The sequence below is a fragment of the Anopheles darlingi genome, chromosome 3 (assembly GCF_943734745.1).
Source record: "Anopheles darlingi chromosome 3, idAnoDarlMG_H_01, whole genome shotgun sequence".
Lineage (NCBI taxonomy): Eukaryota > Metazoa > Arthropoda > Insecta > Diptera > Culicidae > Anopheles > Anopheles darlingi.
Genome location: NC_064875.1, coordinates 61,432,042 through 61,455,137, shown reverse-complemented (window position 1 = coordinate 61,455,137; position 23,096 = coordinate 61,432,042). Strand labels below are relative to the sequence as shown.

The following is a 23,096-nucleotide window of genomic DNA, read 5'->3' as shown; positions in this document are numbered from 1 at the left end:
AACGTGAGTTGCAGGATGGGTCGCTTTCTGTGTGTTTACTAAAGGAGTAAAAGCGAATTTTAAACACCTTTTTGACGAGGATTTCTACGCGATCTCTTACACACACACACAGAACAGACACTGAAGACGAAGAGAGAGTTAGAGGGGAAGATATGAAAGATAACGTGGATGTCCTTATACCCTAAACCAACGATCATACACACCGCCGTACGATCTACTGGGCTAGTTTGTGAGTATCAGAGCACTTCATAATATGTCTGTCTGTCTACAGTCTGGCTTTCCTTCGCTTTCTACAAACTAGTACAAAGTGTGAGTGCCGGTATGTTTGTGCACCTAGTTATCCTGTTATCTCATCTACTGCGAGGGGATCTTTTGCAGAATACCCCTCCTCTTAACATACAGAGGAAAAAATCGTGACAGCCGGGCACTACCGTCTACGCTTTCAGTGGAGTATGTAATCCTTCAGGTAATCCTGCTGTATGTTCCTGGAATGAAGCATAGGGAAAGGAGACAAACAAGAGAGGACGATGCCGAAGAAAACCGAAAATATAACAGATATTCAATAGGATTCGCTAAAATGACCACGTGGTCGTCAACCTTTTCTCCCTCGTAACACAGAAAGAACAAACCAAACAAGCATACGTAATCAACGTCCTACACACTACGCGATAACAACAATTCCGCGCAAACCAACCGAGGGACAAACACAAGTACAATTCAACAAACACGCAAATCAAACTCCTTCAGGCGGATCATTTCGGTGTGATCTACGGGAACACTTCGTTCGGAAACTCACGCCCGAAACAACGGTTAGTCTACGTCACGCAAACAAGGACAAGGACTATGGATCGCAGGGATCGCTAGAATCAGATCAAGATTTTGTTTGGTAACGTTCTCTTCCTCTTCTCTCCATCTCGTCTTGTGCCTTTTGGCTTCGGTTTACCACAGCTTGTTGTGGTAAAACTTGAGATCGAAATGGCCACCGGCGCCGGCCGCATGCTGGCTACTGTTCGAGTAGACCGACTCATTATCACCGTCACCACCGTGGCCATGGCGTGCCGATCCACTACCACCGATCGGTCGGTTGATCTTGACCGAACCGAATCCCTCGTTCTCCTCCTGATGGAACTCCATCTTACCGCTCGGCATGACGGCGGCACCGACACCGAACGAGATGTTCTTCAGCCCGGTATGCTGCTTGGTGAAGCGGGCCGGCTTACGCGGTCCGCCCGGGAACTCCGTATCGGGTCGCGGATGCTCCGGTGTGGCCTGCTGGCTAACGGATTGCGGTGAGAGCGAATCACCCCGGCTGACATGATCGTGATCGTGGTGATCCTCATGACCGATGGCCGACGACGGTGCTAGATCGGATGGGAGCTGATGATGGGGATGGGGATGCGCATGAAAATCGTACTGTTCCGGATCCGGACCGGGCTCGGGCATGTCCTCGTACGCGTAATGATCATGATGATGCGATTGATGTTGAGGGTGGTGATGTTGCAGCTCCTCACCACCGTGTACCTCATCCGCGAACTTAACGTGCTCGGCGTGCTGCTGCTGCGAATGGGAAGTAGCGGGCGGTGCAGAGTGCGCAAGCGAATGCAACTCAAGCCGGCGCATCCGATCGGTCAGCTGTTCCGATCCGACCCCATCATCAACCCCTTGACCACCACCACCACCGCCATCACCATCGATTGAATCCGTTTCGTAGTCCTGACCGGCGGCTCCTACGGGTTGCTGATGTGGATACCCCTCATTTCCACCGTTGGTGTCGTTACCATTGGCAGGCAGATGCCCCCCGTTGCCGTTAGTATTAGTAGCGTTAGTAGTGCTGCAAACAGATACCCAAGTAAGCAAGATAGACCAAACAACCAACCAACCAACCAAGAGTGTGTATGGTGCGTGTGATCAAACCAAACTCAACGCAAATCGTGATCTCGTGATCGCGAAGGCTCCGAAATACCCCCGCACTACTCGCAAACCGAACTAAACCGTATCTAGGACAAATGATGATCCGTCTGTGAGGGTTGATGTGGGCCAGCAGCATGCGATGCCACTACGGCATGAAGTACAGAATAAAAAGAAAACGCAAAAAGATCTCGATCAAACCAAACCACCTGAAAGGCAAAGTCATGATGCAGTCGTGGTGCAGCTCAGGGATAGAGAAGGCGAACTTGCGAACTTTATTGCTCATTCAAACATGTCCTGGTGGCGCCAAAAAGGCGAAAGCATACCGAAACACAAGAATATAAATAAAAAGAAATACATTCGCGATGTAGGGGTAGAGATGCAAAAGCAACAAAAAAAAACGAAACAAAAGCTACCGCGGTTAGTAGACGAACTGATCTGATCAACGGAATCCCTTTTCTACGCGCCATATCACACTAGCTCAGATTGCACGGAACACAGCAATGTGGGCCTCGTTAGCACCTGATTTTCTCGATAAACCATAAGGTAGTTTGTAGCACAGTGAAGTGCCATTTTTTAAACCCTTTTCGAGACATTGGCAAGAGTGTGGGGTGGGAGACTAAGCTATTTCCGGTGGTGGTGGTGTAGGTACCGCGCCGCTGCTGAGCCGCTGCTACACAAGGACTCGCCCTCCAGGAGTACGATGCCCGGATTTATATGGATAAATTATAAATAATCAACTCTCTGCCGTACACTCTGTCCGTCTGTGCACTGCGCTCTACGTGAAATTGCTGGAAAAAATAGGAAAAACGAAAAAGAAAAAAAAGAAAACATAAAAAATCAGAAATTGGCCGCGATCGCTTTGGTTTGCGTGTTGGAAATCGAGTACTAGGTAGGATTGAAGCGAATCAACTGACATATTTGGAGTTTTAATCGAACTAAACGATGAGCAACTAGAGCGTGTGATGATGAGAATTGTGTCTTTCATTTAATCCCAACTCCCCACACAAGTATGTCCTGTGTCTCGGAGGGACTAATTGTGAAGCTGCAGTTCAGCATGAAATGTGAATGTGTGGGGTGGTATCGATGACGAGATCGAATTCGAAAATTGCATTTCTTACCTGTTCGGTTCCGTTGATACTGTTGTTGGACTGTTGTGAATTATCTGTAACCGAGGAGAGCAAAAAAGGGTGAGAATATTAGTACGACTACAGTTGATCTTAACAACAAACAACCCATTATGGAGGCGCCTGATCATCGATTAAAAAGGATTATCAAAGGTGGCACTTGAGTCAATCAATATTGGAGACATTAGCGGATGCATTAGAAGCTCGAACTCGTTAGTAGAAGTCGCAGAAGGAGCAGTAAACACAAAGCAGCGATGCCGCATTAATAATTTAGTACAACAAAGACCAGAGAGTGACATCATCGAGCTAGTATTCTAATGTAGTGCAGCGTCAGAAGGAGTTAAGCACTTATTGATTGCTTCACTCGAGCAACTCTCTATCTGCGAGTACTGTTTCCCCCAATCGTGCAATGGAATGCTAAAGGAATTTGGAAAAGATAAAGTATCCCTCTCAATCAAAGACCTTCACAAAGGCGGCAGTCCTGTGCTCTGCATTTCCCGCTCAATGGCATATGCATGCATCCATGCGGCAACGAATAAATAAGCATCTGAGCTACGCTACGCAACACCAAGGCGAGGTGAGGTCCTGACGCCAAATACGGGACGAGGTCATCCGGTTTAAAGTGACCAACAAGGTGTGCTGCTTGCATGTCAGAACCAGCACCAATTCAGTAGAGGGAGAGGGCATCATTATCCTCCGCAAATCAGGCAATGCCCGCGTGGTCGCTAGTTTGTCCATCATTCACGCCCCACATCAGGGGGAAGCGCCGGTGATTGTGAGGCATGAGCAATCAATCAGGCCCCTAAACTATGCTCATCAACCGTTCACGTTCGCGCGCCAGACTATAATTTACTCTTTCGATTCCTTCGCGCCCTTCTTGATCCTTCTAACGAAGTTCTACCCTGGATAAGGTGGAAAAAGGATTGATGAGGAGCGTATGAAACGAGCGAACGGCAATCCGGCATGGTGATAATCGGAATCAAGATTGGATCCGCTTTCGCAAACTGCATCTGCAACTTCCACGGCGAACAAGGATTTCGAAGGACATCTGTACGATTTTAAAACGGGCAAAAGAAAGACTCCGGCCACCCGTGCACGAACGTTCACCGACGCTCGCAACATCGTCGCATATATCGTTTGACCTATTTATGCTGGTTTCACGATGATTGCGTGATTAGCCGCTGTTTCCGAGCGCAAACACATCCACGGAGGCACGATGACAAGTAATAGGCTCCAAGCGGCGGAGGCCAGCCCCGGAGGCCGGAGGGGAAGATTAGAAGTAATTTTGGAATTTCTTCAAACCCTCGTGTTATCGCTGGAAAATCTGTTTTGGAAAAACCTCATTCCTGGCCAACACGGGTCCTTGCGCGTGCAAAGCGAGTTTCAAACTTTTCAAGAAAGCAGAACCTATTAATGCTTCCCTGACATGAGCGAGCGAGCGGCACGTCAGTTACCAGAGCTGGGGGGCTAGCAAAAGGATTTCTTTTGGAGTATGGGGATCGTCCGCTTTGTGGAATGTGCCATTGTGCGCTATTAGTGTCACTATAGTATCGCGTATCGCGGACCAAACTCATGAGGGGAACAGAACCGAGGAAAGTCGTTAAAATGCAGATTCAACGCCGGAGTTCGTTCGGTGACGGACGGCAACCAGGAGGAGGTCGGTCCAGGCCAGGTCGGGAACAGGAACACAGGAGGGAAGAAGAGGTGGCATAATTTACCTGTGCCATGCTGCAGGATGGTCGCTTGGCCGCATACCGACCGACCGGTGGTTGACTGATGACCGGTGGCGAGACGGGACTCGTGCGCGTCTGCGAGGTGGACCGGCGCCGCTCCTCGGCACTGGTCGTTGTGAACGTTGGCCCGAAGAGGTTCGTGTTAGGACTGTGATGTCAGCAGCAGCAACATTAGAAGGAAGGAGGACGGAGGTTTTAAGGAGCAGGGAGTTAGCAAGACAATGACCGTAATTATGAGGAGTGCGTCGCGCCGGTGTGTGTGTGTGGATGAAGAGAGAAAGAGAAATGGTATCGAGAATGGTGAGATTAGTATTTCGGTGCCCGCCCGCTTCATCCGGAGTTAGCAGCAGCAACTAACAGGCCTTCCAGCCACTGCACCACCACCACCACCGTCGCTATCCAGGCTTTAGGTTACCGAGAAAGCATAATAATCGATCATCACCCGGATATCCTGGCACCTACCTAGCAGTGATATGCATACGGCGACCATCGATGTCGGACGAGTTGGCCGCTTTGCTGGCGAAGAATCCTTCGTACACCACGAAGTTGTTCATTTGGGGTATCTTCTTCGAAAGACCTGCGAATCGGAACCACAAAAGGCCAAACATTAACACGTCCTGCTGCCTTCCCCTTTTCGACCGGATGGCAATTTGTTCGCGTGCATCCGTGCGGCCGGCTGCATCCTGCTTGAGCTCGAGCACACCGGTGGAAGGAAGCAAGCGAACAAACACCGGGCGCGAGGCGCACGCTTATCGCGTTCCGGAACCATCACCATCAACACTGCAGCACCCGCAGGAGGACGGCGGCGAGGCCGGACGTACCGTAGTGTTTCTGCAGGAAACCGAGCAGCTTCTCGGACGGCCGATCGATGGCCAGCTCGTCCGGGTGTATGTTCTCCTCCCGCAGCATATGATCAAACAGTTCGCGCCCGAAACCGCCACGTTGGCGCGATTCGTGCACGTAAAAGTCCAACACGCACGGTGCGGTCACGTTGACCGTTTCACCGGATGGATCGAAAACGTACAGTGATTTGCGGCCCACCTTCAGGATACCGACGACCAAGCCACTGGGGGGAAAAAAATTAAGAAAATAACGTTAGAATCCATGTTATTCCGCCCCGGGGGATTTATCGAGCGTACTTTTTATCGTTCGGTTCAAACATCAGGTAGATGTTGTGGTCCGAGTTGCGCAGCTTTTGCGGCGTTGTCACCGGTACCGTGAGGCCCTGAGCCGCGGCTGACATCGAGCCGACGAAGGTGATGATTTCCGAGATTTGTGCGGTGGCATCGCTGCAATCGAGATGGTGGAAGGTAAAGAAAAGAATTAGAAGAGCCGACTGAGAATCGCGAACGTTTGGCCGCAGTGTGTTTGAAAAATGATTTCCCTACCCCCTGGAAAACCCGACCCCGGAATCCGAACCAATCCAGGAGGATGGCAATAATGGCATTTTGATCACCGGCCCTCCAGCACCCGGCGGAAAAGTGTTGACCGGTCGCCTACTTCCGGTGCGTGGCCATAAATCATCCCGAGCGAGCGCAATCATCGGCTACGAAGTTTTTGGTTTGCTTTTTTTTAAATTCCGTTCTCTGTGCCCTCGGACCAGTGGCCCACTGCATTGCATGCTAATGTCTCACCGAGGGTGGTCACTTCCTCTAGCTTGACGGAGGCCCCACCAAACCGCGCTGTTAACACGTGATGTTACGTTTTCCACGAGCCACCTCCCGGGTATTGATTAATGTAGGGACTAATTAGGGGAAATCGGTGTCCCGATATGGTCAGTAACATGCGTACGGCGAATACGTTGAACATGCCAACCAACAGTGACTCGCCATATACTGACGGTTAAACGGCACGCACCAGGACGTGATGCTACTGTTAAACAAAGGGGGGGGGATAGTTTGGCCTGTGAACTTCCATGTGAAATACTTAATGATCGCTAATTGCATCCATTGTTCCAAGAGAAAGAGAGAGAGAGAGAAGCACTTCTTCTACGAAGCACAGATTAGTTTAAAAAGTGGTTCTGCAGATGGTGCTGGTTTTGGAGCCCGAGGTCGCCATTCCGCCTTATCGCCAAATTTGTCAACGATCATACCATGTTGGCAAACGGCGACTCTTAACGGACAACAATGGAATGGGGGGAGCACTAAATTTATCAAACAATTTTAGCTCTATTAACGTCTCCGAATCGGTTGGCCAGTTTCCAGTTCAATGTGCCATTTCGCAGGGAACAATCGGCCAATCATTGTACACCCACGCGGTGCTCCTGCGTTCGCGTTCTCTAAGCGCGTTTATTTATGTGCGAAATCGAATAGCCGTGGCCACACGGGGCGAAAACTCTAGCGCAAACGAAAAAATTAATGCCAAAACATTTACGCTTGCCGTTTACATGCTGTCAAACGATTATAGGTCCGTGGAGCGTAAAACCTAGAGTAAAAGCTGTTTGCAAACGGAAGGGCTCGCAATATGTTCTATTTGTGGTTTACATTGATAGATAGTGATCATTGCTAGTGTGTTCAATCCTTTTCTTCCACAAAACGATTTTAATTTCCTCAACCCGGCCACGTAAACATATCGAAGCGTAAACGATTTGGCATTAATTTGTAAATTTGCGCGCAAATTTTCGCTCCGTGTGGCCACGGCTAATCGCTTTCCTCGTGAACATGGCGAACCACCCCCCAAAAGAAGCACATTAAACAACTCTCGTTTCATCTTGCTGGAATGAATTTCAAAGATTAATTACCCTGAACTAAAGCAGGCCAATGGCCACCACCAAAGGTTGTGGTTGTATCGGTCCGCTGCAGGCGACAAACCCCGCTAGAGTACTTACAGTGCAACACGGCGGGACTGGGCGGTGAATCCGGTCGGTAGCAGCGAGTTGTTTATTCGCACGATCCGCGACCGGAACAGGGGATGCATATTGAAGCGGAACTCCATCTTGGCGGAATGTGTACTCGAACCACTTCACAACAGACACAGACAGAGCAAGACAGATAGAGAGAGTCACTCGTCACTTCGTCACCGTTGACCGTCGATATGAAGCTTGCTGAGTGTTCCCGATAAATAACTAACCAATAGTATCACAAATGCGCACCAGCACCAGGTTACGTTCTTCCCCTGAGAGCAGGAGTCCTTATTGCACTGAAATCAATTTAATTTCTTTTTTTCCTTTCCTTCGAACAAATTGGAACTGAAATAAAAACATACAACAGTAATAGAGTTAGTAAGTGTAGGCAGCAGGGCGGTGGGAGTAGCCGGACTCCCGCCGGTTGACGACGTTATTAAAGGCTGGAAAAATTAGTTTTCTACCCCTGGGCCTTAGCTCCACCTCGGAACACACCACATCTGGGGAATTGAGTTAGCTTGAGTTAGTGCCTTGGCGTACCTTGGTGTACCTTGGAGGGACGCATAACGACCAACGGTAGCTAGCCTTTAGAGGTTTGCGGTGGGCTTGCCTTACACCCCTCCATCTAAGACCTCATCGGAGGCAAGCAAGTGCGGTAGGCGCGGTGGAAAATGAAAACATAAAAACCAAAACCACGAGCCTGAACAGGAAAAGCGGCACGGAGCGAGAGAGGAAACGGCGGCTCAGTTAAGACCGCCAGTAGCACCGAGGTAGTACATTGACCCGAATTTCTCGTCAGAAGCTTCATCTCTCTGTTGCTCTCTCTCTCTCTCTCTGTCGCGACTACACTGGTGGTTATGTGGACTGTACTAATGAATATTTGAATGTTCGTATTTGTGCACGCATCGAACTCTAATCAAACTTATGCTCCTTCCCCAAATCGAGATGATCCCCAGTCGAAAGTCACTAAATCAAATTGCTCAATATGTTATTTGACGCCCGAGTGCTCGTGGAACTGGTCGCATAAATCGATTTTTCTTTCGCTTACTCGTTTATGGGATCCAATATCCTTTGTCCGGCTCCGACGGATTGGGAGCGCTAGAGCGAGTGTGCAACACACTCCGTTACACGCCGGCCCCGCGAGCACGAGCGAATTCGCCACGAGAAAAAGGGAAAGTTCCGCCAGGCGTGCTCGTGCCAGACATACCGGGACGAACAAATGGACAGACAGACAGACAGGCCCATGTGATGCAATGTCGATTTCCACACTCGAGTGCAGCCGGCTCGGAATGGAACGGAAATAAAACGAGACCGCTGCTTACTACGATGGCCGGCACCGACAGCATGGCGTTTGTGGAGTGGCACTCCATAAACAAAAAACCTTAATTGGCTTCCGGTTTTTTTTTTGGTTGATTGTTTATATGTTTGCAAAACAACGGCTTACTTATTTTGGTTTGTCGTTAAGTTATCAAACAAGTTCTACACACGGCACGAGCACGACATGCACGTAGTCCCTTCTCCACACAATAAAAACAAATAAAAACAAACCTTCCTCCCTCAAAGACGAATCGATTTATCAAAAAGAAAACCCCGAAGAAACCCCCCCCCCCCCCCCCCCAAACACAAAAAAGCAAAACTAGGGTAAAGAACTCTCCAGAAGTCAAGTTGAAGGAGTTCTCCGGTAGTTGCCCCCTCCGCAAACGCACAACGGCAAACGAGGTGGTTGGCCAGGTTGCGAGCAAAAAACAACGGAAACCCACACAAAAAAAAACCATATTTTCGTCTAATCAAATCCACGCCAGGCAACGCTCCGGACGTCTCTGGATCGATACACCCGAATCGTGTGAGGCATTTGGTTGGTAATTTGAATAAACTAAAGTACCAAAGTAAGCCGGGCGTTTTAATGGATGAACGTCAAGACGGGCGTTGACGCTCCAGCTAGGCATCGCGTCGTGATGGTTATGCTAATTGATAGAAGGGGTCCCAGACCAGGCCCCCGCCAGGGTGCTACCAAGCCTAAAGATAAAAGACCATCATTTGGGACGAGAACGACTAGCTAGCGAGTGACTAGCGCGAGTGCAACTTCAGCTATCCTAGCGCTATAAGTAGGGAAATGAAATACCTGCTAGGGAGTTCTTTCTCGAGGATCGTATTCGAAGCGAGCCAATTTCGGGCCAATCCAGGTCAGAGCAAGTTCACGCGCAGCGTGGGGCGCGTCACGTAGCGCGCGCGTCCCGAAATGGCGTCACTAGAACGCGCCACCAAACAGGAACACCGGAGCCGGAGGATTTTTGGGGTCAGCAAATGAAAATAAAAACTTTTCCCATGATTGGCAGCAGTATCGGTATCACCTCATTGCCAATCTAGGATACTGCCACGTGCACGGGGCCATGCGAACGATGAAATGGCATGCAGCCTACTCGATATCATAGCCAAATCGGCACACAAATCACTGTAAAACACACAGAAGTCAAGTGTCTATCTGGCACGGCATAGACGGCTTCCGCAGTGGCATTCATCCCCGATATCGTTCTGCAAGATGCGAGATCAGTATCTGCGGTTTGCTCACCGATCCGTAACGTCCCAACGTGCGCCGAAGTGTGCCGCAACCTGTCGTCATGTTACCAGCCCTTCCGCGACGGCGGCAGAGAAAGAAACTACTTTTAAGGTCATGTTCCAGTTGGCTGAACTGGAGTGGAGCAGCAATCGGATTGAAGCGGTGGACGCTAATTTGTGCGGGAGCAATTCATTCAAGTGGCATTCTCATGTGCACTACTTGACTTTTTCCTTCCGACGAGGGGATCTCTCTCGTTTCTCGCTTTGATTCGCACCATTCTTCAATGTATGGTTCCAGTGTTGGATTAAACTTGTTGCAGAAATCTATTTAGGAATGGTGCTCTATCGCTTACTTTAATTTAACTGAAGACGTTGCAAACGATGCAGCAAAGTTATTGCGATTCAAAACCATCGTGACGAACGTAAGAGTTGCAAGTGATTTTTTACAGAAGCATTTAAATTCTACCTCGCCTTCAACTAGTTTGCTGGATCGTTGGCATAGCTACACTTCGCAACAACTGCGGGACAAGAGCTATTTATCAAATATTTGTTTTCTACGCACCAACTTGTACCGCTTTCGTCATTTAAAAAACATTTCAAGAAAGATTTTCGCTACCCTTTCATGGAAAATGAGTACCAGAAAATCGTAAAAATAAAAAAATCAACTGCAGGGTGTCTTTTGCCCATCCGGAACGCCCAACGGATGATGAGCAAAGAGCCGCACTGCGGGACTCACTGCTGGGAGTGCTTCCTCTATGAATCAATGAGAGAATCCAGAAATAGATCACCGATCTAGAAGTGGCATTTCCTGCATTCCAATACGAAGCATACCGGCTTCTTACAGCTCTGAACGGCATTTCGTAGCCCTCCAGTAGTCCAGCGCTAGAGAGCCGCACCCAATGAACGGGCGGCGGCGGTGGATTGTTATCTCTCGGTCAGTTTCGCCCAAATCGCGCACCCGATACCAATCGACGGGAGGTGTGCGTTTGCTTTCACCGTTGCAGCTTTCGCACGAGCTAGAAACCCAACGATCTGGCAAAATCTTAATTATCTACGCTGTGGGGTACGGTACTTACGACTCCTCTTTCCCTCCACACACACACAAGAACGGACCGCTAACCGTGCCGGGAAAGACGGAGTGCGCGCACCGATGGTTCTGCTTCTCGGCTTCGCTCGGAGTGGAGCCCGGAAACGGTAAATGGTACTTCACACAGCAGCACCACCACTCGGTCTCGGAGGTGAAGAACTGTATCTTGGTAAATTTGGACAGACAATCTTTGGGCACTACGATGGTGGTTCGATTTCTCTCGCTCGCTGGTAGGGTTTCCACACAGAAGACACAGCTTCACATTGGTACACCACGGTGTCGTGTATTCAATCACTATAGCTTTGCCTTGGTTGTTATGCTGCACGGTAACTATGCTGCCTGCATTCAATCACAGCAGCAATGTTGCAAAAGCGTGAGGTTGAGGCCACACTCCGAGGCATTACAACCGGCATGACTAATCGGCCTCAAACGAAAGAGAGCGAGAAGCCGTTTTCTGCGAGACACTCCATTGGTATGCATCGACGGTCACCAAATACCCGCAATATGCTTGTTTTGCTGGCAATTGGGCTCGCCACATGATTTACGTTTGAGTCAAACGGAGCACCAGGCAACGCATCAAACATGGAGTCACGAAGACCGCGCTGCCTGGCGTCTCCTGGCAAATAAACAAGCCGGCTGGTAGTCGCACGAGTCCAGCCATGAGTCATCCAACAAGAAACGAAGCCGCTCATAAGTCGCCAGTGGGGGTTACGGCTCCCCTCGGGCTTAGTGTGTCGCCTCCCCTCGAAACCTGATACTTTCCCTTCGACTGCAAATTACCCACGCTGGAGCCACCGACAGGGCGACCCATGGCTTCGACTTTGAGGGCTTCGGGAAAATGCTATTTTCCCCGGAAAAGTCTGCCACTCTGCTGAGCTGCTGCTTGCTGGGGACACTTTTCTTCAGTTTCTCCGGCCCCGCCGCTCGACTCGGATTCTTGTTGTGGCAACAACAGTAGTCGGATGGTTTAGCACCGGTACATTACCTGCGCCAATATTATGCCTCACACCCAACAAAGTATACACCACATGGGGGTGACACGACAAGAGGCAGATGGGGTTCAAATATATTCCGTTTTATCACATAACCACAGTCACACACACACGCACGAACGTACAGATACGAAATATGATTAAGCGTCAGTCTCTATGTGGGCCGTGACGGGGAGTCCACCTTGCGCCGTGTATCGCGCTTTTTGCGAGATAAAATTCCCTTATAGCGCGCCCACAACTGTCGCGCCTCTGTGTGTTGGTTGGTGGTCGATTGCCTCGTAGCCTCGGCCGTGGCCACAACCGCAACGGATGGGGTAAATGAAAGTGAGCCGCCACACGACACCGAAAACACAGAGACAAAAAACTCGCGCACTGCAAACGTACCCACGGAAGAATTGGTTAGGTTGGATGGATGGACACGTCGGTCATCCGCTGCTGGTGGTGTCTGAAACGTTTTTGATCTTCGCGGACCATGAGCGCCACGACGCGAGCCCCACTAGTACACGAGAGAGAGCATCCGCCATTAGTGAGGTCTACAGTTCCTAGAAAGGAATCCTTTCCTTCTCGGTCTCTCTCCGCATGGTCACGATTTTGTAGTAGGTTTCTCTCTGTTCTCTCTATCTCTCTCTGTCTCTACTAAGAGATTTACCTCTCTAAGTGACTACGGACGGAGAGCGGAGCAGAGAATTTACTAGAAAACGTTGGCGCGCGCTTGGGGCCTCCACACAGCCTCCCGCAACAGTACGAGCCGCCTGCCAGACTCTTGTTTGTTGTTTTTTTGGTTTTGTTGACGAGAATCCCCCCCCTCGTTCTGTGCGTATGATGCCCTCAGCGTCCTCAGCTGATCTTGGCGCATGATCACGAACTAGTCATCTACCTGGAGCTCACGTTCCATATCCCTGGAACTAAGGATGATCAATAGTTGCCAAAATCACTAGCTGGTGCTGCAGCGCGATGCTACGGCGAGGCCAATCAACGCAAACCGGAATCAGCAGGCAAGGGGCTTGATGTTCGCTTGATTGGGACCGAAGGTTACGCGAGGCTTACGTCATCGGTCACCATCCACACGTATACCATCGTGATCGTGTGGTTGACTGCAAGCCTCCCGAAGTGCACGAAGAGTCCGTCGATCGTTAACGGGCCAAGGTCACACTATACACCAGGATGGGGACAACGGCTTCCAGGGACCAGGTATCCAGCGGCCACTGGATCTTCTGCATATTGCCGTTTCTCGCTTAAAAAGAACGTAATGCCTTCACGATCTCCACTGGAGATACAAACTCGGGACAGCGTGTGGGTGTATCGCGTTCGATCGCGCTCCATTAGCAGATCGTGGATATTCATTTCAAGCGAAATTGCGCCTCAAAATGGACAATGAACAACGCTGAGCCCGAGTATGGTCACGGCAGCGGCACGAGAGTTTAGAATGCTAGGAGAAGCAATAGGGAAAAAAAGAATGCGGGGATGGTGGCCGGTACGGCGCCCACGTCCTCATAATCCGTGACACGCGGCCAACAGTCAAACGTGGAACGCATCATGAATGAGGGAGCGTGATCGGAAGCGAGCGCTTCGTTCCATGCTTGCTGTAGCATGAGAACTGGACCAAAATGTATGTGTCCATTGTGTTCTATCCTCAGTTCAATATTTTTTAAATCGATCTCGATGATGCCACCAACGCAAATTGATTAGAAAAACAGTAACTGGACGTCGGGCGTACCCAAGGGACGCACTCTATAAGGCAATATTGCAAAGTGTCTCCGGTGCAAAACATGATTTTCCAGAAGCTTCTCTCCCACACGACATCTGCATCTGCAACCCCCGGGAAGGGTAGGCCAAGGTGAACCGGTGCGAACCGCCCGAACGCATTCTCTGATTGATCGAAGGAAAGCTGGCCAGCGATCGCTGAAAATAGAGATGTGTACGCGTTACTCCAGGGCACTGCTGCTGCTGCCTGGAAATCTGGTTCCGTTTCCGCGACATCTCGCGACAGTAAAAGGCCACCCGGGTGTTGCTCGTGACAACGGGGGAAGTGAGGCCGCCGGCACCTATAGTCACGCAAACAACCAGCCAACCAGCAGTCCCAAATATGGTGTTTTGAAGGACTTTGCGAGAACGCGAACCGGATGATTGGTGATGTGGTGCGGAAGAGCGTTGGCGCGAGATTGCATGTGGCCGGCCATTTGCAGGCTCGGGCTGTGATGGGGAGCCGCTATTCGAGAAACATCCACAGTTAGTCATGGCACGAGACCTTAGGAGGCCGTTTAAGATATATCCTAGTAACCGCCGGCCGGGTATTCGCAGTAGGCAGGGGTACTGCGACCGGGACCGAGCTGCAAAAGCTCTCGATTTTCCCCACCCAAAGTCGCTTCCCGGCGTGAGGGGTGATGGAAAAATCGATACCAGCCCATGGCGCGATAGAGACTCTCGCCATGCCCTCGTAACGCCGGTACGGCACGCAACTCAACGGTTACCGTCGGAGGAGATTGAGCCATGGCTCCGGACGGGACGCAGTAGGCCGCAGTTGTAGGGCAGCTCGTCTTCTTATGGGGTTGCTTTTCTTTTCCGTTTTGGACTGGCATTTTCCCAAGTGAATCGAGGTGAGAGAATGAGAGAGCTTTTTCCCGCATCCCAGCATCCATCTGTTGGATCTGTTGGAGTGCGGAAACGAATATGGCCGTTTATGTGACTTACGTAGTTTTTTTTCCGTCTGGCCAATTCCCAATGTCACCCCAACGACCAGACACCCATTTCGACTTCTCACGCGGGCAGGAATCTCCAGACTCATCCCCAGTGTTGGCCCGTGATAAATATATCCCCGCGCGGGAATGGATAGGAATAAAATTAGAGGAGACAACTATACCCCCGGGGGCTGGTGAGAGACCGCAGACCGTCTTACCGTTAGTCGCGCTGCTTAATCGCTTTTATATTCCACCGATGACTGCTTTGCTGCCTCTCTTTGGGGCGACCACGGCCGATGATTTTCTTTTTTGTTTTATCTCCGGAAGAGTTCACTCAACAAGATTGGCCAGCTGCGAGTGATGATGATGATGATGATGATGATGTCACTTGCAGCGATCACGGGAAAACGTTAAATGGAATGAATTTTCACAGCACGCTTCGACACGCATCCGATGTGGGAGAGAGTCACACTTTCAATACCTCCTCACTAACCCACCCGTTTTTCCCTTTCACCTTTCACTACCGATGGAGAAGCACCCTCTTTCCACGGAGTCACACGTGCGTGCACACGAGAAGATGGGCAACGGTTTTGCTCGCTCACCACAAACGCTATCGGCGACAAAGAGCGCGAATGGAGTTTGTACGTCCGTACTGGCCGCAGGTTTCGACTTTTCTGTACTGGGGGGACGAGACCGGGCGCCCGCTTTGTTGCGGTTAACGCGTCCCCTTTTCCTGTGGGGAGATGTTGGTTTGAGAATCGCGAGAGAAAGTAGACCGGAGCGAGAGAGTTCGCTCTACGCTCAATTGCATAGGAGTATACTGTGGTAGTATACCGGAGTTAGTGAAGTCGAAACCGGTGAATGAAATAGGGGTAAAAACCCCATTATTAGTCTCTTCTATTGTTGAGGACCGATTTCTTGTGATTTTTCACAGGGTAAAGATATTTTGAAGGGGAGAGGAAGGTGAAAACCACCTCTAAAATTATAACTAAAAGTTTAGCGCTGAAAATCCCCCTGCACTCCTTTCAAACTAGCTTAATTTACCCTAACTGTATTTCCTGTGAAAAATAGTACAGTAACAGGCGTTTGAAGCAATTCAACGCACCCTTGCCTTATCGGTTTATAACCTACACTCCGAATGTAAACGAATGACGTCACGTTGTAAACAAGCATCCCTCCCGGTTGTCAAAATCAAATCGAACAAAAAAAACCTGGACCCCGCCGCAATCTCGGAAAAGCGCGTTCGAATCCGTTGAGTACCGTCTGTCCGTTGTCGAGTGTAATTTGCGGTATTCCTCAACATCCTCACGTAGAATCCTCATTCCATTAGTGACCGATTAATCTACTCCCTGACGCAAAATGCCTACTTGGACGCAGATGCAGTCACAGCTTCGTCATCCAAATAATCCGGTCGTGTTCCTGGATATTACTGTTGGAACTTCGGTACGTTTTTGGGATGAGAATCGTCGTGTGCTTCAACGGAAGTTCTAAAGCGTTTGCTCTTCTTGCCCTGTTCCGTTATCTTCTCAGGAAATTGGCCGCATGGTGTTCGAGCTGTACGCGGACGCGGTTCCAAAAACGTGCGAAAATTTCCGGCAGTTCTGCACGGGCGAGTACAAAAAGGACGGTGTACCGATCGGCTACAAAGGATCCAGTTTTCATCGCGTTATCAAAGACTTTATGATCCAAGGCGGTGACTTTGTGAACGTAAGCTCATGGCCTGCCTGCCTGGCTAGCGTGGCGTTCGATCCGCCATGATTTATGATTCGTTCTGTTTTGCAGGGTGACGGTACGGGCGTTATGAGCATTTATGGCAATCCCACCTTTCCCGACGAGCATTTCCTACTGAAGCACGACGCTCCGGGGTTGCTGTCGATGGCCAACAGTGGGAAGGACACGAACGGTTGCCAGTTCTTCATCACCTGTTCCAAGTGTAACTTTCTCGATTATAAGCATGTCGTGTTTGGACGCGTGCTGGATGGACTATTGATAATGCGTAAGATTGAGAATGTCCCCACGGGTCCGAACAACAAACCGAAGCTCCCGGTCGTCATATCCCAGTGTGGACAGCTGTAACCGTAGTTTGAAGCAGTGATGTTGAATAAAGTAGCGGAAGCCGCTTCGAATGAAATCACCGTCCGTCACCGTCATATCATGGCCTACTACCACCGGAAGCGATACACAAGGTAAGCTCGGCATTTAGATGAAACCCCAGCAGGCATTGGATCGAAAGCGTCGTGACCTTGCGCTCCGATGGATTGAATTAGATTGATCCGTTAGGAGAACGATTCGAAGGGAATTGTAACCGTCGCGATTGATCCCGTCGCTCGGTATACTACACTAGCCCGAAGTATAGAGGAGGGAGAGATGGAGGGGGTGTTAGTCCTCAGCGAAGGTCTTGCAGTGCCACTGGACCTCGAGACTCGCCTCCGCTAACGAAGGTGACGCGTTAATTACCGTACTCCTCCTCTTGGCCTCGCCGGTACCAGCCATCAGCAGCCGTCGTAATGCGATGCCTCAAGTAAGTGTTTATCCTTGCTCCTTTGCGGTGTTTGAATAACTTCAGCTAATCAGCATTCTCCCCCACTCCTTTTTGCCTCCTACCCCACCCACAAGTGACGTTGTATGGTGGAAAGCCCACCCGCACGCCCGCCGGTCCACCTTTCGGTTTTACGATTCTAATGAACGTTTAACACGCAATCGCTAGGACCCGTGGCGAGGTTGTTGAAGGAAACGCAGACGCAACGTTAGCCCGAACGAAGGCCCATTCGCAAGGAAGACTTGACCAACTTGCGTGGAAATTTGGTCATTTTCATTTACTAAGATGCACTATTCGCTCTGGTGGTTCAGCGTAGGGCCTATGAAGATTGTGGGTCTTTTAATTAGACCGTACGGCGTGTGGATACATAATTTGGAGCATTATTGTAACAAATTATCAACCTCCACGATTTGTCGGTGTAGCCAAACTAGCAATCAGTGTGAATGGGTAGCCATGAGCACTATTGGCCCATTTAAATGGCAGTGATAATTTATGTCCTAACGAGAAAACCATCTCGATTGGATTAGCGTTGAAACAGAGGCGACCGGATATTGTTGCAAATTTCCTGTTGCAGGATAACAACATGGTGGTGCAGAACGAACGATGCTTTCAGCACTCTAGGTCACAGCCACTAGCAACATGGCATGCGGTTATGCTGTAATCATGGCTCTCTTCTAGGCTAGGCTATATTTGCATAAGTTAGATTTGGCATGTAAATGCATGCTGCTAACCTTGATCTTTGAACCACCCCCAACGAGGGAGTCAAGTGCTTGGCCTTTGGTTATGACGCCCACGCTGGAAAGGCGGGGAAAAAGGACTACGATTCATACCTTTTGTTTTATGGTTATTGATGGAAACTCGTCCATCAGGTCGAAGAATATGTCGACGCAGACGCCCTAGACCGAACCGCACGATAGAGTTAGGTTTCACGAGAGCCATGGTTTGTGAGAAGCTTCCGGAAACCACCAGCACACCACGGCACCAGATCGGTTCGTCAGGATTGCTTTGACGGCAAGAGCCCTTGGCTAGCATACCGTCACGATCAAAGTAGCTATGATTTATTATCCTTGGAATAGCGTGGCCATCCATAGAGGTCACTGGGGCTAGCGTATAACCAGTGACCATCGATGACTTTGTACCTCCAGCTTCGAGTTCTATTTCGGGCATCAGGGTGGTACGCTAACCACGTGGTGTCGACCGAGGCAAGTTGCAGGCTCTATGTAACAGCCAGGTGATAGTAGCCATCATCGTCTAGACTCTAGACTGTCCTTTTCAATTGTCGTTTGTATTCATAAGGCAAATTTAATTTGTTCCACTGCGTCAACACATTCCAGGCATGTAAGCGCGACGAAAACAGATTGTGATAACCACATTACGCTACACGCGATCTGGTTTAACCTGGAATTCGGATAGAAAGAACACGACGCTACACGGGCTCTAGTGTTGGGAATTTGAAGCGTTTCTTTTATCACTTGTAACGTTTCCGCGGCATTCCACTTGGTTCTCTATGCACACCAAAAGCTACACAGACAAGTAACTCCAGTTGATTTGACCTTGCAATGCTGATGAGTTGATAAATTGGCTAATATCTTTACAGCTGAGTTCAGTTAACAGTTATGTACAATATGGAAATATCTCATAAATATCTGGATGATGTTATGGATTGCAAAAAAGGGGGGAAACTCAAAAATGCACTTCCTCCTTGGTGCGCTTTGGCTTCGCTTAATGCTCCAGTCCTTTCGTTCGTTCGTTAGCTAGTCTGATCAATTAATAACTTGGTCTACCTAAAAACAATATATAAATCTTTCTACAAATGATAAAGAAGTTTCAACAATTGCACAATCTCGAGGAGACATCCCTCGCATCATCGTGCACTCGATTTGGCCTAACCTAATCTACTTCCCCGTTCCGATTGCTGTCGCTACCGTGGGGAAGCTTTGGTTTCTGCTAGGATTTGTTCGACACGAGTATGTGGCTCTTGATGGCCGGTAGACCGTACCGCTGTTCCGCTTCCTGGATGAAGGCGTACTCCATCTGCTTGACGAGCTGGTCGAAGAACAGATTCGACAGCTGCGAATGCAGCAGCGACTTGAACTCGAACGAAACCATGAAATCAATTACGCACGATTGCGGAATGTCCTTGAGGCCGGGGCTGAACTGCCAGGCCGTCAGCAGATAGTTAAACAGCCGCCCATCGACGCACTCAGCCCGGACAAGTGTCGGCGAAACGAGTTTCACGTTCGAGGTGTAGCTTTCGTTCAGCGGCGGAAAACCAATGATCAGGTCCGCCTTCAGCGAGCCGGGCTTTCGGTCGTACACGTACGACTTTTTACAGAATGGCACAAACGTGTAGTACTTCTCGACATCCGCTACCACCGAGTACAGTTGCTGCATCGAATATCTGTAACCAAATATAAGGACGATAACTGTCTGGTTCAAGGACGACGACCTTTCTCAGGGACAACGCTATTCAAGGCCAAGGCCGCGACGGCCTTGAGACTTACCCGACCAGTTTCTTCTGAGCGAATTCTCGTCTCGTTTTGGTGATTGGCGTAAAGTCGAACAATCCACGGTATGTTGAGTAACTATGTGCGAAAAAGGGAGTGGCCCTACATGATAAATGCGTCGTAAACTGTTTATCTCGAAGGCAATACTTACAGCAAGGGATTTCGTTGATATTGTGCCAGGTTTCGTGATAGAAAAATGTGCTTCGCACTGGCCACCACTTTCACTGACATGATTGTTAGTCGACACTACCCGGTATTAATACGCGGTCGTTCTGTTAAAACAGTACACTTTACAATTTATGCTCGCTCATGGAGTTTGGGAAACTCGCGAGGTCCTAAAATTTGCAAAAAATCGCGGATTTGCGTAACGTTGCGTGTACTTCGTGCGGGGGCGATTCGCGTAACGCAGCGTAACGGTTTTTGTTGCCAAATAAACAATCATGTTTGACAGCCGTCAGTGTCAGGGTTGCTTTAGGAGTTGTATTTTGCAAGTATTTTCAACAGAAAAACTCCATTAAATAAGTTTTTCAAGCATTTAATAAGCCTTCATCTAGAAAAAAAAAAATTTTAAAACGAAATTCGACGAATATTCCCCAGCTCTAACCTCAAAATCATCGAGTGATGGTTATGCTGTGGTGCAGTTAAACGCACCTCCCGGATGTGTTTATGCTTGTCGGGTCGGCAGCTGTGGTCGGCGATTTCTCCTCTCGGGTTTGGGTGATTCCGTATTTTGTGCAATATAACACGAAATTTGCAAAAACGGCAGCGTTATCAACGTCGGCGTGTCCTTGGGGTGTTCCTTCCCCCTCGTCTTCTTGAGTGATTGAGTTATGCGCTACGGTTGGCGAGGAACTGCGGTGCTGCTGTTCCGATCGTAATCAGTCCGTTCCCGATAAACATCTTCCCGATTGCTGCACCATCACCAGCTCTTCCTCCTCAAGAACGCACCTGCCTGCCTGTCGCGGTGCCGTGTGGGTGGCGGAGCGGCACTTGCACTTCAACCGATTGTCGGCGGCAAGGATCAATCAGGGCCAATCATCAAACCAAAGACCAAAGAGGAAGGGAAAGAGAGAAAGCGGGAGCGTACGAACGTGTGATAGAGTGAAAGCGGTCAAGCGATGGCAGCACTTAATCAGGCGCTCGTGCTGGCACTCGAAACCAGCAACCCGCGGGAATCGTACCTGGTGGCGACGGAGACCCTTCTCCGACTACTGGACAACATTATCCGCGAACCACAGAACGCCAAGTACCGGACGGTGCGGCTGGAGAACCCCTCCATCAAGGAGAAGCTGCTATCGGTGGTGGGCATGAAGCAGTTGATGCTGGGCATCGGGTTTATCGAAGCGAACGGCACACTCACCGTACCACCCAACGTGCTACTGGCCAGTTTGCGCAAGTACCGCGAGTTTATTCACGAGCGCAAGGAGCTGATCAAGAATCCACCAAAACCCTCGACCAGCATTGACAAGGATTCACCGGCATCGACCACGGTGAATGCGAAAAGCAACGGCACAGGCGGTGGCAGAACGGTAGCCGACGGCACGAGCGACGTCGATATGGCCTCCTTTGTACCCTCGGCCACTGGCAATGCCAACGACAGCAGATCAGCGATAGATAGTGCGACCACGGCTCCGGCGACACCAGTTATCAGAGCTAGTAGACCATTCCTAGCACGGATTGAATTCCCGCGAGTGCTACCACCAGGCAACTCGCTGCTACAGCAGCTAGAGCTGCTTTCCGATCAGGTGATGCAGTACGAGGACGATCTGCTGCAGGCCAGTGGCCGTAGTTTAATCCCTCTCGAGCGGTTGCGCGCTCGAGCGAAGGAAAAGCAAACGCAGTGGCGCAGACTTTTGCAACAGGGCGCCGATTCAACCGAGCAGGAACCGAGTGCCGAGGATTTGCTGGTCGAGGAGCTGACGGCCTGGTTCCGGGGTGAGTTTTTCCGCTGGGTCAACGCACTGCCCTGTACCGTGTGTGGCAACGAGCAGACGCAGCTCGTCCAGAGCACCGTCGAGGATGGGGTACGCGTCGAGGTGTATCGGTGCTGCGGTCAGCTGCGTCGCTTCTATCGCTACAACGACGTAGAAAAGCTACTACACACACGACGTGGCCGGTGTGGTGAGTGGGCCAATTGTTTCACCTTCCTGTGCCGTTGCCTTGGATACGAAGCGCGGTATGTGTTCTCTACCGGTGATCACGTGTGGACTGAGGTCTGGTCCGAACGACGCCAACGCTGGATCCACGTGGATCCGTGTGAGAACGTGCTCGATGCACCCCTCATGTACGAGCACGGTTGGCGCAAAGAGATAACGTTCGTGTTTGCATTCGCCCACGATGACGTACAGGATGTGAGCTGGCGTTACTCAAACGATCACACGAACCTGGTGCAACGGCGCCGTACGCTGTGCCGTGAATCGACGCTCCTCGATGCGGTCTGGAAGCTAAGGGGCAAGCGGCGCGCAAAGCTCAGTGCTGACCGCGTTGCGGCCCTGCGTCGACGAACGTTTGACGAATGCCTCGAACTGTTGGCTTGTGGCCAGCGAGTACCGACGCCCGGAGAGCTGGAGGGCCGCAGTTCCGGTAGCCTCGAGTGGCGGTTGCAACGAGGTGAGCAGCAAGTCAACACACGCTACATGTTCATCCCGACGGCGGACGAGGTGCAGGCAAAGCAGTTCAACATCCGGTACTGCTGTGCCACCGATCGCTACGAACGGTTTCTGAAAGGTTCGTTCATCGGAATCGGATTCTTAATTTCTCGTGCTTATCTTACCGTTTTTTTTGTCCCATCGAACAGGATCCAGCAATAGAGTGAACGAACGGATCACGGAGACATCGAACGGCTGGCAAAGCCTACAGTACATGAGCAGAAACATCTTCCGCAAGGAGGAACACGACTGGCAGATGGTCTATCTCGCACGAACTGGTAAGGCCATACAGCACGCTGCTTATCACCTGGAGTAATTAACATGCCATCTTCCATTGCAGAGGGCACCGAGGAGGCCACCATTGAATGGTATTTCGATTTTTCGGTGCAGGGTCTGCGCGTAAAACAGATCGAGCTACGTTTCGGCCAAGAAACGTACGAAAGCGCCAAGGTGGAACTTTACTTCATCAAAGCGGACGG

At 50.2% G+C, this 23,096-nt stretch overlaps 4 protein-coding genes across 6 annotated transcripts in view; 2 read left to right on the top strand and 2 right to left on the bottom strand.

The window, feature by feature from the left end:
• Positions 1 to 814: 814 nt before the first annotated feature.
• LOC125957405 (alpha-tubulin N-acetyltransferase-like) lies at positions 815 to 15,591 on the bottom strand. 2 transcript variants are annotated; one of them, XM_049690083.1, is made up of 8 exons: positions 15,142 to 15,591; positions 7,596 to 7,955; positions 5,908 to 6,057; positions 5,590 to 5,834; positions 5,231 to 5,345; positions 4,754 to 4,916; positions 3,030 to 3,073; positions 815 to 1,831 (listed from the first exon to the last, which is right to left on the bottom strand). In XM_049690083.1, exons 2-8 carry the CDS (start codon positions 7,700 to 7,702, stop codon positions 940 to 942), a joined length of 1,716 nt encoding a protein of 571 aa, XP_049546040.1. In that variant the 5' UTR covers positions 7,703 to 7,955; positions 15,142 to 15,591; the 3' UTR covers positions 815 to 939. The 2 variants fall into 2 exon arrangements, with proteins under 2 accessions (XP_049546040.1, XP_049546041.1); XM_049690084.1 differs by lacking the exon at positions 15,142 to 15,591 and adding an exon at positions 12,239 to 12,686.
• Positions 15,592 to 16,130: 539 nt separating this feature from the next.
• On the top strand, positions 16,131 to 17,053 carry LOC125957432 (peptidyl-prolyl cis-trans isomerase H). Its single transcript, XM_049690120.1, has 3 exons — positions 16,131 to 16,366; positions 16,454 to 16,630; positions 16,706 to 17,053. The coding sequence occupies exons 1-3, from the start codon at positions 16,283 to 16,285 to the stop codon at positions 16,997 to 16,999; spliced, it is 555 nt and encodes a 184-aa protein (XP_049546077.1). The 5' UTR covers positions 16,131 to 16,282; the 3' UTR covers positions 17,000 to 17,053.
• A 1,845-nt stretch (positions 17,054 to 18,898) lies between these two features.
• Positions 18,899 to 20,387, bottom strand: LOC125957427 (coenzyme Q-binding protein COQ10, mitochondrial). Of its 2 annotated transcripts, none has more exons than XM_049690115.1 (3): positions 20,121 to 20,387; positions 19,967 to 20,071; positions 18,899 to 19,863 (listed from the first exon to the last, which is right to left on the bottom strand). In XM_049690115.1, the coding sequence occupies exons 1-3, from the start codon at positions 20,198 to 20,200 to the stop codon at positions 19,410 to 19,412; spliced, it is 639 nt and encodes a 212-aa protein (XP_049546072.1). In that variant the 5' UTR covers positions 20,201 to 20,387; the 3' UTR covers positions 18,899 to 19,409. The 2 variants fall into 2 exon arrangements, with proteins under 2 accessions (XP_049546072.1, XP_049546073.1); XM_049690116.1 differs by having other exon boundaries at positions 19,967 to 20,047; positions 20,121 to 20,386.
• A 262-nt stretch (positions 20,388 to 20,649) lies between these two features.
• LOC125957400 (peptide-N(4)-(N-acetyl-beta-glucosaminyl)asparagine amidase) overlaps positions 20,650 to 23,096 on the top strand; it is a 2,997-nt gene continuing 550 nt past the window's right edge. Inside the window, exons 1-3 of the mRNA XM_049690074.1 lie at positions 20,650 to 22,696; positions 22,767 to 22,895; positions 22,958 to 23,095. Coding sequence (XP_049546031.1) covers positions 21,088 to 22,696; positions 22,767 to 22,895; positions 22,958 to 23,095 — 1,876 coding nt within the window. The 5' untranslated portion in view covers positions 20,650 to 21,087. The remainder of the gene's footprint in view (positions 22,697 to 22,766; positions 22,896 to 22,957; position 23,096) is intronic.